The sequence below is a fragment of the Solea senegalensis genome, linkage group LG5, assembly GCF_019176455.1.
Source record: "Solea senegalensis isolate Sse05_10M linkage group LG5, IFAPA_SoseM_1, whole genome shotgun sequence".
NCBI lineage: Eukaryota > Metazoa > Chordata > Actinopteri > Pleuronectiformes > Soleidae > Solea > Solea senegalensis.
This window is the reverse complement of record NC_058025.1, coordinates 10,192,907-10,207,916: the sequence shown is the minus strand read 5'-3', so window position 1 is coordinate 10,207,916 and position 15,010 is coordinate 10,192,907. Positions and strand designations below refer to the sequence as shown.

General features: G+C 36.4%; 2 protein-coding genes across 7 annotated transcripts in view; one reads left to right on the top strand and one right to left on the bottom strand.

Moving 5' to 3' along the window:
• Nucleotides 1–378: 378 nt before the first annotated feature.
• mtrfr (mitochondrial translation release factor in rescue) lies at nt 379–1,765 on the bottom strand. The gene is made up of 2 exons (XM_044025281.1): nt 1,314–1,765; nt 379–667 (listed from the first exon to the last, which is right to left on the bottom strand). Exons 1-2 carry the CDS (start codon nt 1,596–1,598, stop codon nt 437–439), a joined length of 516 nt encoding a protein of 171 aa, XP_043881216.1. The 5' UTR covers nt 1,599–1,765; the 3' UTR covers nt 379–436.
• A 3,655-nt stretch (nt 1,766–5,420) lies between these two features.
• LOC122769931 (membrane-associated phosphatidylinositol transfer protein 2-like) overlaps nt 5,421–15,010 on the top strand; it is a 48,469-nt gene continuing 38,879 nt past the window's right edge. For 4 of the 6 annotated variants that reach the window (XM_044026840.1, XM_044026841.1, XM_044026842.1 and 1 more), the window contains exon 1: nt 5,421–6,092. The gene's annotated coding sequence lies outside the window, so the exon portion shown is untranslated. The remainder of the gene's footprint in view (nt 6,093–15,010) is intronic. The other 2 variants (XM_044026839.1, XM_044026844.1) reach the window with 2 other exon arrangements.

The following is a 15,010-nucleotide window of genomic DNA, read 5'->3' as shown; positions in this document are numbered from 1 at the left end:
TTTGCCAACTGTGTTAATTTTTTCTCAATGAGGACTGATTATTAGTTATGCAAGTTATTATTATTACTGGAGAAAATTAATTATTTCACCATAAAAAGGTCAGCAGTTACACAGACCATCACCAGATAACGGTTGAAGAAAAATAAATGATTAAAACAATATAATATAATATAATAATCATTTACAGGTTTTGATAATACTAATCAACATTTTTTCGAACATTTTCTGACATTTATTTTTAAACAAAAAAATAATTGACAGAGTAACCAATTTTTATAATTATTAAATAATTGTTTTCCTCCTTTCTTTACCATGTTCTGTTTAACACCACTTTGCATGATTAAGTTATATAAAAGAAAGACCAATGGCCATTCCAAGTTATGTTACTCTATCTTTAACAAACATAAAGTACATGACATTTCTATATTTAAACATATTAAACGGTGTCATTCCCATGTCTGGAGTCTGCAACCAATGCTTCTTTAAACTGTTTCTTTCTCTCCAGATTCTCGTGTGCTTTCTTCTTCTTATCTTGTTTCCTCAGCACAGACTCCTTCTTCTTTAAGAGAACTTCACTGAGTTCTCCTTTATCTGCAACATCAAGTTTCTCTCTCATAATTTCTCGGGCACGCTTTCGATTTATCTCCACAGATCTGGTTTGATGGCACTGAAAAGGACATGAAACAAAAGATTAAAGAGACATAGTCGTTAAATTAAAAATAATTTATTGTCCATACATGTGGAAATTGTGTTTGGCTTGACGGCTTAGTTTCATAACACTACACATTGATCACAATGAAAGGATGAAAACAAAAACATGCAAAACTGATGATGGAGATGGTTTCAGTGTTCACCAATTTAACTTTAGGTATTAAAGATTTACTGCAAATCTTCTTGGTTGCTGTAGCCGTTCTATAACACCTTCCTAAATTATTTTACTGGCCATGTATGTATTCTTATTGTAATTATGTCAAGTACAATTAATAGATGAACTTAGATGAACACAAACACAAACTTGCATCAGAGTGAAATTTGTGTGTTGAAAGTTTGTGTCTAGTGTCTTGATCAGGAATTGAACCCATAATCTTCCAGTTGAAAGACAAGTCGTCCCACCACTGAGCTACCATGGCTCAATTCTTACTTTTGATACTTCAGTAGAGTAAACGTCATATAATTTAAGACTTTTACCTAAGTAACGTTATAAATAAGTGACTTTAACTTCTACCAAAGTAATTTTCAGGTAAGATGTTTTTGCATTTACTCAAGTATCCCTTTTAGGTACTTTTATACAAGACTGTATAAGACATATTTACCTTCACTACTATCCCAGTGGGGATGTGCTTGAGCACCACACAGTTGCTGGTTTTGTTGGTGGCCTGACCCCCAGGTCCAGATCCTCTCACAAACTGCTCCTCGAACTCGTCCTCATTTAGGACAGGAAGGTCCAACAAGTCCTTTTTACCGGCCGCACAAACATAGGTCAGTCCAGCAGGGGGCGCTCTGAGAAGGGGAGACCTACTGGGACAGCTACCATTCCTCAACGCGAGCGGCCAGGATTCATGAAACACAAATCTGAAGGACGTGAAAATCCGTGACATCTTTTTAAATCGACGAAATGGCGTCAAGTGTAAAAGAAAGACAAAACGACTGAGGGAATTACATCGCTCTGTATTTCGCCAAACAGAAACAATAAATCCCCCAAATAATTACATCTTGACATGCAACGTTGACATTTATGTCTGTTTTTCTTGTCGTTTTATACACTTCCGGCCTGTCAGCCAATCAACATAGCTGTTTTTCTTCATGGCTACAATTACAGATGCGTATTGACTCTCTGCTGCCACCGTGTGTCTGGAAAATACGCAAGTAGGAATTAAACTTAATTTGCAACTTTTAACTTGATTTTTTTTATTTGAATCCGTTTAAAGTGCTTTACAATTAAAAGAAAGACAAATACATCAGTATTAAAGATGTAAAAGAGAGTAAAACACAATAAAACATTTAGATAGAAAGGTAAAAGAAAGACATTAAACGTAAATAAAAGTTGCAGTTATGGTTGACATCATGATCATTTTAATTTTACTTAATCACAGTGCCAAACAGGTAGGTTTTCAGGCTAATATTTATAGAATTACTTGATTTAGCAGACCTGCACTCTTCTGGAAATTTGTTCCAGATATTTACTGCTATATAAATGCTGAAGGCAGCTTCTCCATGTTTAGTCGTGGTTATGGGGGACACCAGCAGGTCAGAGATCTGTTTAAAATGGATGGATATGCCCAATCCTAAGAAACTGTAATTTACAGACACAAACTGAGATAAATGTGTCAACATATATTTTAAAATGAATACAATTTAAATATGTTAATTATTTAAATGTTCACGTTGTTGAATGCAGAGTCAAATTAACTTGAAGGTTTGTGGATAAGGGTTATGTGCAATACACCTTTTATTTATTGAACTTGTGTATGTATTTATGTGTGTATTTTTATGTATTTATCACTGTATCTTTTTAGCCTGGGCAGTTGTTATTCCCTTTATATTTTATTATTATTATTTTTAGTTTTATTATAACTTGTTTTTAGCCCCAGTTTTGTGTTTTCAAAGGAGGCAGATTTATTCCCAATAAGATAATTTGCTCTAGATAAATTCGCTTCTCCTCCTCTTCCTTACTTCACACACTGGTATAGTGAAATTAGGTTACGATGTAGCGAGAGATAAGGTGACTATAATTATTATTAATTTATTAGTATTTTGTTTTGGTATTTGTTTCATTTTCTACACACTGCGCTCCTACGTGAGTGTCTTCCTCAGCTCCACTCTGATCACATACCCTGGTATATACAGTAGAACAGTATTTTCCTCTAAGTACCACCAGAGGAAGCAGGTGTGCTTGTTCAATTCATTTATTTTCCATTCAGTTGATACATTACATAACACAATTGCTGACTTCAGGTGCAGGCAGCACCAAGGACCAGTGAAATGAAATTGTTCCGTTCAAGTTTTTACTTGATTCACAAAAAGCTAATGGACCAATGTGAGCATTGAACACAGTCATTTAAAACTAGTTCCAGTCATTTTTCAGGCGGATTGAACTGTGGTGCAAGACGTCCACTTCCCTCCCTTGACATGGACTATAATTAGTCAATCAGGAAACTATGTAGGTCACAGGAAAAAGACAATCTCTCTGATGACCTGTGACGACATCTCAGTGATATAATGGACGGGGGAGAAGTGCATTTCTAATTACTTGAACTTTATCTTTAGTGCCCACATTAGACCTGACCCTAATTTTTGGTACATTTCAACCTTGATTGTGTCATTCTTGTGTGTGTCTTAAAGGGTCACCATTCAAATGCAGTATACTGTATCTATGCATATGTTTTATTCACTTTAATGTACAAAACAAAAAACATCTTCATAATGTGAACTATGACTAATGTGAACTTCACAATTTGTGTATTGAAATTTCAGTTCCTTGAAGTTCCTTTAAAACACGTAAAAAAGGCATATATTATAATTTCCAAACCATCTTGCTATCACTGTGTGACATTTTTGTGTGTGTTTGTGTGTCATCAAGAATACAAAGAGTTGTGGTTTGTTCCGATTTGGACTATTTGCTGTGAGATGGGGTGTCAGGTTCAGTGCAGTGTGACGCTGTGGGTGCACACACGTCAAAGAGTTCGGTGAAAGGAAGTCAATTTCCATGTGCTGCGTGACAAGAAGAAGAACAAGTACTTCTTAAATACATGTCTATATTTAAGCCGAATAGTAGTCTGGTTAAAAATTGCTTGGTGTTATCTGGGTGATTGTGTAAAAGAAGCGAGACTTCAATGGCTTTATGATTTAATTCAAGAAAAACAAAGATTGCTTGTTTTTCAGTAGCATTTCAGATCCGCTTGTGAAAACTTCACTTCTGAGAAGAAAGTATTTGCATATTTTACCCAAGTGTAGACTTTACCGTAAGAGATGATGCAGTGCACGGAAAAAAAAGGGTTGGTGACCTGAAGTCAAGTCTGCTTACAGGAAATAACTCTTAATCTGAAAGTATTTCATAAATAAAGCAGATATGCATAGACTCAAACTAACTATACTTTGTGTATCGTTGCTTTCTATCTGACAACACTCCACACGTGCATGAACATCAAAATAATATTAATTTTGATATTTTATAATTCTGTATTTTATTTTTCAATATTTTATGAACATTATGATATCTTGTGTCTTCATAAAGTGGGTTGTTATTTGTTAACTTATTTGTCTTCAAGCGTCAAGATTCAAGATTCTTTATTGTATTGTACTGTCATTAAATAAAATATTAAAAGTAGAAAAATATATTAAAAGTATGTAATACCCAATACCCATTCACAATACCATAGCCTCATACAGTCACACTATATACATCCATTAATAAATAAAAATATCACAGGACATGACTGTAAAAAAGAGTTTGACCTTTACTCTGGACATTAAAATGGTGATGTCTACGGAAAAATTGTATCACTCTGATGATGAAACCAGCGCACACTTGTATTACCCCACTACCAGCAGGGGGCGCCCCACCATTGGAACTCATCTACTGTATATCTACCCAGGTCTGTGCTTCAGTCAAGCGCCCTCAATGTAAAAACATCCACCGGAAGTTATATGAGCAATTCTGTAAACTAAAATCCTAAATTGAGTTTGAACTGCTGGGCATTCTCTTTTTTTAATGAGAGCTTAAATGTGTGTGATACAATGAGTTTTTATTATTTAATACATGAAGGGTCTGATATACAGTATACTTGCATTGAAATTGTCATTGTAGACAAAAGTGGATGATAAATTGAATGTGTATATTCTGTGGAGAAGTTGTTCTAGGATACTGATTCTCAAAGTGTGGGCCGTGGTCTACTGTTGACAACGTTTGCAGTTTTTATTCTTACATTAAACTTTGCCAATACAAAATGTCTATTTTTATTATTCATCAAGAACATGTAGAGGGGTGGCGGCTAATCACCATTTTATAGTAATGACAAAAAATGTTACAATGGCAAATTTTCTAGTTACATGTACTGCCATGTTCATGTATACGTACATACATATACACATATATATATATATATATATATATATATATATATATATATATATATATATATATATATACCCACATACTGTATATACATGTATATATTGTATATACATGTGCAGTATTGTGACATTTTATGTACATTTCAGTATTTGTTAAATTATGAATGTTAACGACTTCATTATAATTCGTAAATTGTTATTTATGTTGTTGGACCTCAGAGGATTTTCCGATTTTGCGAGTTTGGGAATGGCTGCGTTGATCAACAGAAACGGCAGGTCGGACTTTTATTTTGAAATGTCAACGGAAATCTCGCGACACCCGGGTTACCTTGCAGGCACTTTGGTGTCGTGCCTGAGAGAACTGTGTGTGGAGTCTTGCAGGCGGTTGAGACTTGAGGAGTGACAACTTACGATGGCGAGAGCTCGTCGTCTGTTTACCCTTAGCTCTTCCCGGTTATGTGGACGGAGGCGGTCGCTGCTGCTCCGCCGCTGAACTCACCGCCGCCACGGGCTCCTCTCCCGCCGCCGCCACGAGACGAGACCCAACCGTCAACTCCTGCGAGAGGGCAGCGCGGATATTCAAGGACATTTTAACGTTACCATAGCTACTGTGGCCTTTTCTGACGATTGAGGAAATCCAGCGTGCGGCGCTCCGGTGCAATGATGTGGCCAGATTTTGTAAACAGAAACAGCGGTTGAAGTCACGGAGAGCAGCGCGCAGCTGACAACCATGAAGATGGTGGTGGTGTTTCTGTGCGTGTCATCCATCCCGCAGCCTTTCATCTGCTGAAGGCGGACTTTTCGATGCGTTCACCTCAGATATGGCATCATTTCCACACCTCGCTCAGTCGGCGGCTGCGTGGAGCTGAAGGAGAGAAAACCCCGCGTCACTTGTTGGAAGTGGGGAATCGAAACAAGAGGGAGAAAGACGGACAGACAGATCGACAGGCCGCTGAACTTTGATTTCGCTGCCTGACTGACAGACTGCTGGAGTGAGCTGAGCCCAGCGACAGGTACAGGTATGTGATGAGCATTGCAAGCCATCAATTTGTCATTGCTGTGCCGCCGTGTTGCTAGGTAACTAACTGACAGTGGGTTTACTTCAGTTCATTTTGTTTTTTTAAAACATACACTTCCGAAGATGCAGCAAGTCTTATGTCACATCACAATTTAATGTTTAGTTTGGACCGATTAAAAAAAAACACACAAAAAACGACCGACCAATTAGAATTCAATTAGTCTGAATCTTATTCAGGGTCAAGCAAAATATCATGAAAAATATGAAAGTATTAAATCAGTATTGTGATACATATCTGTCACTTGGTATAAATATCAATATTAATCATTGTCACAATAAAATATGAGTGTTAAATACAGACCAAACCAGTTATTTGTGACTTCTTGAAAACAGTAATTGTGGAAAAACTTTCATAACAACTTTTCTTTTATGTCAAAATGAATCATTGAATCAACAATGAAACAATGAACATTATATTGTTATATATACACCGATGCTTTGTTGTATTGATATTGAAGAAAAATATAATAATTGTTATTATTGTTACATTTAGAAATTTTTTTTTACACAACAAAAATGTTACTGGGTGGTGAAATTGTTAAATATTTCTTGCAAAGCCCTTTGAAAATGGTTAATAATATTCACTTTAGTATTAGCTAAATACAGTACATTTGCAGAAGTGTATTAAGCATTTTACTTTATTTAATATTCATAAAATGTAGTTGTGATGGTTTATTCAAAATCATATTTGGTGTGACAGAAATGGCAGTAAAAAAACTTATGACAGTTTGTAATCTTTAAAAAGTGTTTTCCGTATAAAAGGTGGAGTATTTCAAGTATATTTTGTTTAATTTTTGTATATTCTTAAAAAAAACATTTTCTGCATTAAATACCAATACAAAATTTAATGGTGTCTTCCTCGGATCACGCCCCTCCCCTTCACCAACTACATGTACATCACTCTAATGTTTCTTCAGTTAAGATGCTAAGAAACAGACACATTCAGAAACACAAAGAAACACAAAAAAACAACCTCATTGTGGATGAATTATGGATAATTATTAGAGTTTGACCAATTCATTGCTCGGCTCATTCATTTCGCCAGTTTGTACCTTTTTAAATAATGGGTAGATAGATGAAAGCAATTTTACAAACTTATAACACCTTTGGGAAATTAGAGGAGTTCAAGTGTTGGCTGATCACAAGCTTGGGCCACACAGTGGCTAGCAAGGTTGTCTCACAGCAAGAAGGTTGCTGGTTCGTGTCCTTGTCCGAGCCTTTCTGTTTGGAGTTTTCGTTTCCTCTCTGTGTGAGTGTGGGTTTTCTCCGGGCTCTCCAGTTTCTTCCCACATGTCCAAAAGTCGACGTTTGTCTCTATGTGGTGCTGTAATGGACTGGAGACCTGTCCAGGATGTACTGTGCCTTTCGTCCTTTGTCAACTGGGATTGGCACCAGTGCCCCCCGAAACCTTCATGTGGACATTGGACAGATGTAGCAAGCTCACATTTGTATCCCCTTGGCTACTCTCTGTTTCAGCATGATTCTATGAGCATCAAGTCATTGCTCTTGACTCAGCAGGACCTGGGTGAGTCACTGAGGCAGAGCTGACTCCGGGTCTGTGCTGTCTAAATGGTGGTTGTATGCACGGTGTGAGGGCAGGAGCTGCTTGGCATGGCCCGCTCCACTGAGACCCCCTGCTTTATTTACAGTCACACTCACTACGTTTACACAACATTAGAGAAAAAACCCCAAACAAATTATTGTGTTAAATTTAAAATAGATGTGAACCTTATTATATTAAATCCATGTTTTTGGATTGTTGAAGAGACCAAATTTATGCTCCGTCAGTGTAAAGAATCGAACATTTTAAAGTTCATTGATGGTAGGAAGACTCAGAACAGTGTTTGACATTCTAACAACGAGCTGTAGGCTAAACTGGAAATGGTGTAATACTAACATGCTACAAGGCGATGCATCGCCACCTAGTGCAGTGGAGGCGGACACACTTTAGTCATTGAATCGATTCTCTGCTAGTGCTAGGAATGGGTCAAAATCTCGATTTGGTGATATATCGTGGTCCTTCGTATTGCTATATGATTGTCTTGCTTGATTGTATTGTGATATTATTGGAATTATGTTGTATCATACCGTGAGTTACCCTGTGATTCCCCACCCATAGTCTATACTTGGATAAGTACAGTAGTCCAATTGAACGGCACAGTTAAGTCGGCTTCACTTGCAGCTTGTCCTAACGTGCATTGAGCTCAACTGAACATGTCTGAGTTCATGAGAATGAGATCCATCTGTGGTATTGATTATTAGCCAGCCTTCAAAGTACAAGACCCAGCCTGCATGAGGAGTATGTTGACATAAAAAAATGCAGAGTAGATACCAACCTAAAGGTTATGGTGTTGTTTCTTGGCCTGAGAAAATACACTCAGGGGTGCAGTTTCTCTCCGACATGTTAAAACATGCGTCCCTCTCTCTTTTGAGCCATCAACGGTTTGTCTCGGCTGTGTAATCTGTCAGCATCAGGTGCTCTGCGATTTTGACTTTGACATTTTTGAGGTAGCTTGGAAACTGTCACTGTTATGGTGAAGCTACCTGTAAGAAAAATAACATTTTATCCATTCACACGATCCTTCCTGAGCTGAATCACACACACAATCTGAATCCCTTTTTTGTTTTCTTAGTCACTTTTAGCCTGAGACACAAAATAAACTGCTTTTATTGCCGTTTCTAACATTTCCCACACAAAACCTCTTTGTGACTTGCTATTAATTTGCGTCACGAGGAGCTACAACATAAACACACTTGGCTGCTGCCTGTTCGTCAGTGGCTTAAGTGCCGCTCTCTGATGATGAAGGGCAGACTGCTCGAAGTGAAGGCCACCCATTACTGCGCCATCACAGATGACCCATAATTCAAATGCTCTTCGTGGAGTGGTACGCTGCCTTCTTTAACCACACGTATATGTTATGGCGTTTAGCTCTGCTCTAACAATGGCAGCACTGTAAGATATTTGTTTAACCAATTTGCTGTTGGGGCATATGGTACACACACTGGACTGTGAAAATCCTCAAAGTGACTTTTGAGTCTCTTTTTATTTGTCATTTAAAGGTGATACATGTAATAAAGGTAGGGCCTCAACGATTATTTCTACTTGTTTGGTTAGGAAATGTTGAAAAATGTTCAGCAGTTTTTCCCAAACCTAGAAATTATGATGTTCTCTGTCGTCTTGTTTGGTCCACAAACTGAAATGATTCAGTTTCAATGATTTCTATGTTATATGAAGCAAAGAAACCAGATATAATATATAATAGATATATAATATTCACATTTAGGAAGAAAATCTTTTTAAGCTTGTTTTACAAAAACAAACACACAAACTGTTGCAGACCTAAATAAATGTATTATAATAATTAATTAATTAATCAATTACTACATGAATTGTCAACTAATGTGGTAATTAATCAGTTTCAATGTTGAATTTTTTTCTTGATTTTTCAGCTTCTTAATGTGACTATTTTCAGTTTTGCTTCATATAACAAATATTTATTTTTTTTAGATATTATTTGTTAACTAAATAATTTTGGATTGTGGACAAAGAAGACATTATTTCCATGTTTGTGAAACACTGATCAACATTTTTCCAAGCGATTACTTGATTAATTGAGAGATGAATTGACAGATTATTTGATTATAATCATCATTTGCAGCCCTAAATGTATTATACTGTTACGCCATAAAATTATTTAATTTTAATTTGTTTTGGTTAGTTGTGTCACCAACCACCCAATAACACAAGTACCACTTAAACACACGGTATACCAGCTAGGGATGGGATGACACCACTTTTTTATGTCCGATACCGATATCACAAACTCGAGTATCTACCGATGCTGATACAGTCATTTTAGACCATATATGAACTATGAAGCTGTTAACAACACATTTATGCGGAGTCATCGCAAATACATAATTCTCCAACTGTGTAACAAATATTGTTCTCCCAAAAAGAAGAAATAAACAGCCAGAACATGACTCAGCTAAAATGCTATGCAAATTCTGTGCATAGTGAAGCATGCGATATATAGGATTTTTGGATTGCATCGGATTTTACATTTTGATCTCTTTTATCTTTAGTGGAGATGATTACAATATAGATGACTGAAAGTAATTTGAGAACAAACTGCGACAGATGCGCCAATGAGGGAAGAGAGGGGGGAAACACAGGGAACCGGAGCCAATAATATCTAACTCACTCTCTCTCTCTCTCATACACCTCAGCAGGTAATTTATGTGTATAACGTTTTTACAGCCCGTTATTGTTGCCTTGTCGTCTCCTCTGATCAGGTGATAATTCTTCGGTGCTACTCTCAGCAGGCAGACACTTGCTCTCACTCTCAATCTCCTCCTGTTGCTGACAGGCCAAGATTAAACAAATAGGTTCAGTGTTTATAAAAATTAAACAGATGGTGGGACAATTATGGAATGCTGGGTATATAAGTGTAGCGTCTTATTTCTGTAATCCCGGTCAGTTGCTGCTGTTCATTATTATTTTTAAAATTTGAAAAGAAGTGGTTCCTTATTATTATTTAATTATTATTATTATTATTATTATTATTTATAATAATAATAATAATAATAATAATAATGAAGCAGTGATTGGTCTGGCATGGGCCCTGATTAAAGTAGCTCACAGTTGATGCGGTGCCACCTGTTATTTGAAGTTTGTGTTAATTGGTAACTTAATCCTCACTTAATTTGGCAATAGTGAGCATGAATTCACTACATTGTTTTTGCCATTGTTGACACTGTCGGTAATTGTTTTAATCCTTTTTTTAATCCACTATTCCCTCAAGCAAGATTGGTAGCATTGCAGACATTGAAAAGGATGCATTTGAAAAGTCTCATTGATTTTAAAATAGTTCTAATCCTTTTTATATGAATGTTCGAAACACTGAGTATGAGTCTGAGTCTGTGATTGCACATGTTGGGACTGGGCTGTGCTGTTGATTTGATTTAACCTGAGAACACATCTGATCACTCCAATATAATTGGCACTTTACTCTGCCTGATTAAATGTTGTGTTGTTTAAAAATAAATATCTATCCAGTATAAAGTATGTCATTAACTGACATTTTTGAATTTGAAACTTTAGCATTTAATATTAATCTGAAACATCTGACAGTGTTTGAGTATACTTTTTCTCTTTTTTTTACTATATGTTTATCTTGTTTAAACATAAAAATACTTCATTTATGATTCTGTTATACGCATACCCTAACCAAAGATGCACAACCTTGTGAGATTTGTGTTTTTATGTTTTGATATAAATATATAATCTAAGAAATCTTAGAAGGAGACAGTTGTGGAGAGGCTGAAACCTGATAGCTCAGGTGCTTGTCTTGAATATAATACATGAGAGAATCAGTGAAGGTTAGGGCTGCCATTAGTGAATATTTTCACTATTGATTGATCTGTTGATTATATTCTTAATTAAACGAGTACTTCCTTGGTCCAAAAAAATGTTCAGTGATTCCTAAACCGTGAAATGATGATGTTCTCAAATGTCTTGTTTTGTCCACATACCAAAATTGATTTGTTTTCATGATTTCTTAGTTATATAGATCAAGGAAACCAGAAAATATTAACATTTAAGAAGCTGATAACTCAGAGATAATTGGTGTGTGGGGTGTTTTTTTCTGTAATTAAAACTGATTTTTCAGCGTGAATATTTTCTGGTTTCTTTGCTCCATATAACAAAGAAATCATTAAAACTAAATAATTTTGTTTTGTGGACCAAATAGGTCCACAAATAGAGAACGTCATCATTTCCAGGTTTGGTAAACACAGAGCAACATTTAACAACATTTTTGACATTTCAAAGATCAAACGAGAACATAATTGACAGATTAATCGTTAGTTGCAGCCCTAGTTTTACTTTTAACACTCAAACCAAAAAAAATGTTGATAATGTAGTAATTGTTTGCAGCCCTAGTGGAGAGTTTTTACTTTCTCCCTTATTTCCTGTTCACCAGTAAAGTTTTTTGAATTAAACCAGCTCATGCAGTTTTCAAACATCACCATAAGTAAAGGTGGAGAGTGTTTGCTCGTTCCTGTCACACAGATCTGTTTCTGTACTTCTTCAGTGCCACTGGAGTAGTGCACAGTTACTGGAGAGCCTCAGTCACAGCCTCCTGATGCTCAGGAAGAAAACAGAGGGAGAAAATGTAAATACTGTCCTCTGTATGCCTACTGTAAGTGACTGTGGAGTGGAAATACGTGACAAAGAGGCCTGTATCTCGCCCCAGTCATATTTGTGTATTCAAATCACTCCTTTTTTTTCCCCCCACTCTTACATGTGACAGGTTGTGTGTTTTCCTATTACAATCATCCCTTATGTCTACAATCCTTTTGAAAAAAATAGCAGCATTGTATGTGTACACACAGCCAGTGAGCAGTACTATTTAAGTCAGGGGAAAAAGCGAAGACTGACTTCCTGTCAGTTGAAGTCTGAATGACATGCTCCGCTGCTCACCACATCTTTCAGTTCCACGTCTGTGTTTGAGCTGATTATAAGATGAGATCACCGGCACAGGAAGAGCAGAGACACCTCTGGTACAAACACAAGTCGACAACTTTTTGAAACCCTACATAGGTTATAAATAAGGTTAAAGCATCATAGGGGCATGGGTTCAACTGCTGAAGCATAATTCATGTTGCACTGTGAGATACAGTAGAATCATAATTATACTTTCTTCTCTGTGCAGTAATTTGACGCTTTCTTTACAATGTTCCTTCATCTCCATTGATTATGTAAAAGCCAGCTTAAGACTTACCATGAGTTACTTCTTTTTAACACAGTGCAGTTTGATTATTTAAAGTTGCAATGCATAACTTTCAACTTTTAGCAATTTTTGTTGTTGTTCGTGTTGATATTCTGCCTCTTTGGTCTTTGTGAACAGAAATGATTAGGGTATTATTGGTGCAGTATCGGTATTAGTAGATATTGGCTTTAAAATGTATGATTGGATATCGGCAAACACACCAAGGTCCACCGATATGACTAATGATTAAAATAGTAAGCTAAAAAAAGCTGCTACCTCCTTGACTTCTATGTTAGCACCTCCTACAGCTATTATTGTTTTTCACAATAAAGATATTTTGTATCCACATTTGCTGCGACACGAGTATGAAAAATAATATGTTAATTTCACTACACAAGAGACATCTGCAGTTGGGCAAAAGGAAAGACGTACTGTATATATCGGTATCGGTTATTGGCCCAAGCACTCCCAATATATTAGCATATTGGATATCAACAAAAACCATCCATAGAAACTACGCAATATTAGTTGTATGCTGTGTCCTTCATCTGAAAACAGGCTCTGTCAGGCAGAACTATCAGACCTGACTGAGGGAGCACAGGCTGGGGCAGGAAGTGTTTATTCCATCAAACTGTTGAACGATCGTATTTTCTGAGCTGGAGAATGAACTTCTGAAACCTTTCATGGACACTTCTCCGTGTTTTCACCTGTATGTTGCTGTCACCGCCATCTGTCTTAACATGAAATGAAAGTCTTCCTGTGTACATCGCAGGGGTAATGTCGCCAGGCAACACAAGATTTATTCTGTGAAACGCACAAGGACTCATGTGGGGCTCAAGCATTTTGTGAACTCCTTTTTCTTTGTATCTAACAGACATTTGTTCATATCTTAAGGATGGAGGAATGCTCAGTCTATGGTGGTTGTAACAATCATTTTAATTCTTGATGGATGGATTGATTGTTCCAAAGCAAACCAAAGATACTCAGTCAAGATACTATTTTCAATTGTTAAGATAAGTTTTCTGAGTTTTCAGATTCTGAAATGTGGATAGTTTCTGGTTTCTTTGCTCTATACAACAAAGAAATCGTTAAAACTGAATTATTTTGTGGACAAAACGTTTACATTTTGTGACATTTTATGGACCAAACAATTACTCGTGATGAAAATAATCCTTAGTTGCCGCTCTAAATCCCAGCTAAAACAATGTGGCAGTAAAATCGAGTTAAAAGACGAGTTAATAAAGAGTCAGTGACGCAGCTTTTTTACCAACTTTCCTTGTTATAAACTTCCATTCTTATTTTACTCCTATTCTGCAGTCAGTAAATAAGACAAACTGTAATTCTTTGAATAGAATAGAATGAATAGCTGATAACCCCCAGGTTCAAAGACTCATGTCATGTTGATGTCAGTCGAGGCTGGTTTTAATTGACATTGACAGCACCTGAGGGGACCCTACATACATATATGTTCTTTGAGCATTGTCTGTTAGGACCATTATAATATTTTTAATATTATAAACAAAGGGTTAAAAACTGGGTTAACATCCCAACAGTTGCTTAGGGTTGTTAGGCCAGACACGTGTGGAATTCACTTTAGTGCTAATAAATGAGGACGATGATAATCAATAAATACTAATGATTCATAATAATCTGAAGGGTGAGATCAATGTCCTGAAATTTAATTCGAACAGTCAGGAAGTGCAGTAATATAGAGTATGAACAGTCCCCAGTACTTAGGTTAAACGTTGTTATGATGAGTCTAATGGAACATTACTTTCTGTTTGTTTAATTCACTGCTTTACACTCACACTGTGGCCAATTCGACACAACAGGAGGTTTATGGAGACTTTTCGGAAAAGGTGGAAAAAGATGGGGGGAACTCCAGCAATAAGGTTGTGTTTTTAGCAGTGTTTGTCTGTTTGTGTTTTTTTGCAGTGTAACTCAAAAAGTAAGGGACCAATTGCATGAAAGTTGGTGTAGAGATGGGTTATTATGACCTGAGAAAGAACACATTAAATGGATCGATAATAAGTGGTTTGATACAGGAGTTACATTATTTTCTCCCCTTTATTTAAAGGCGACATAG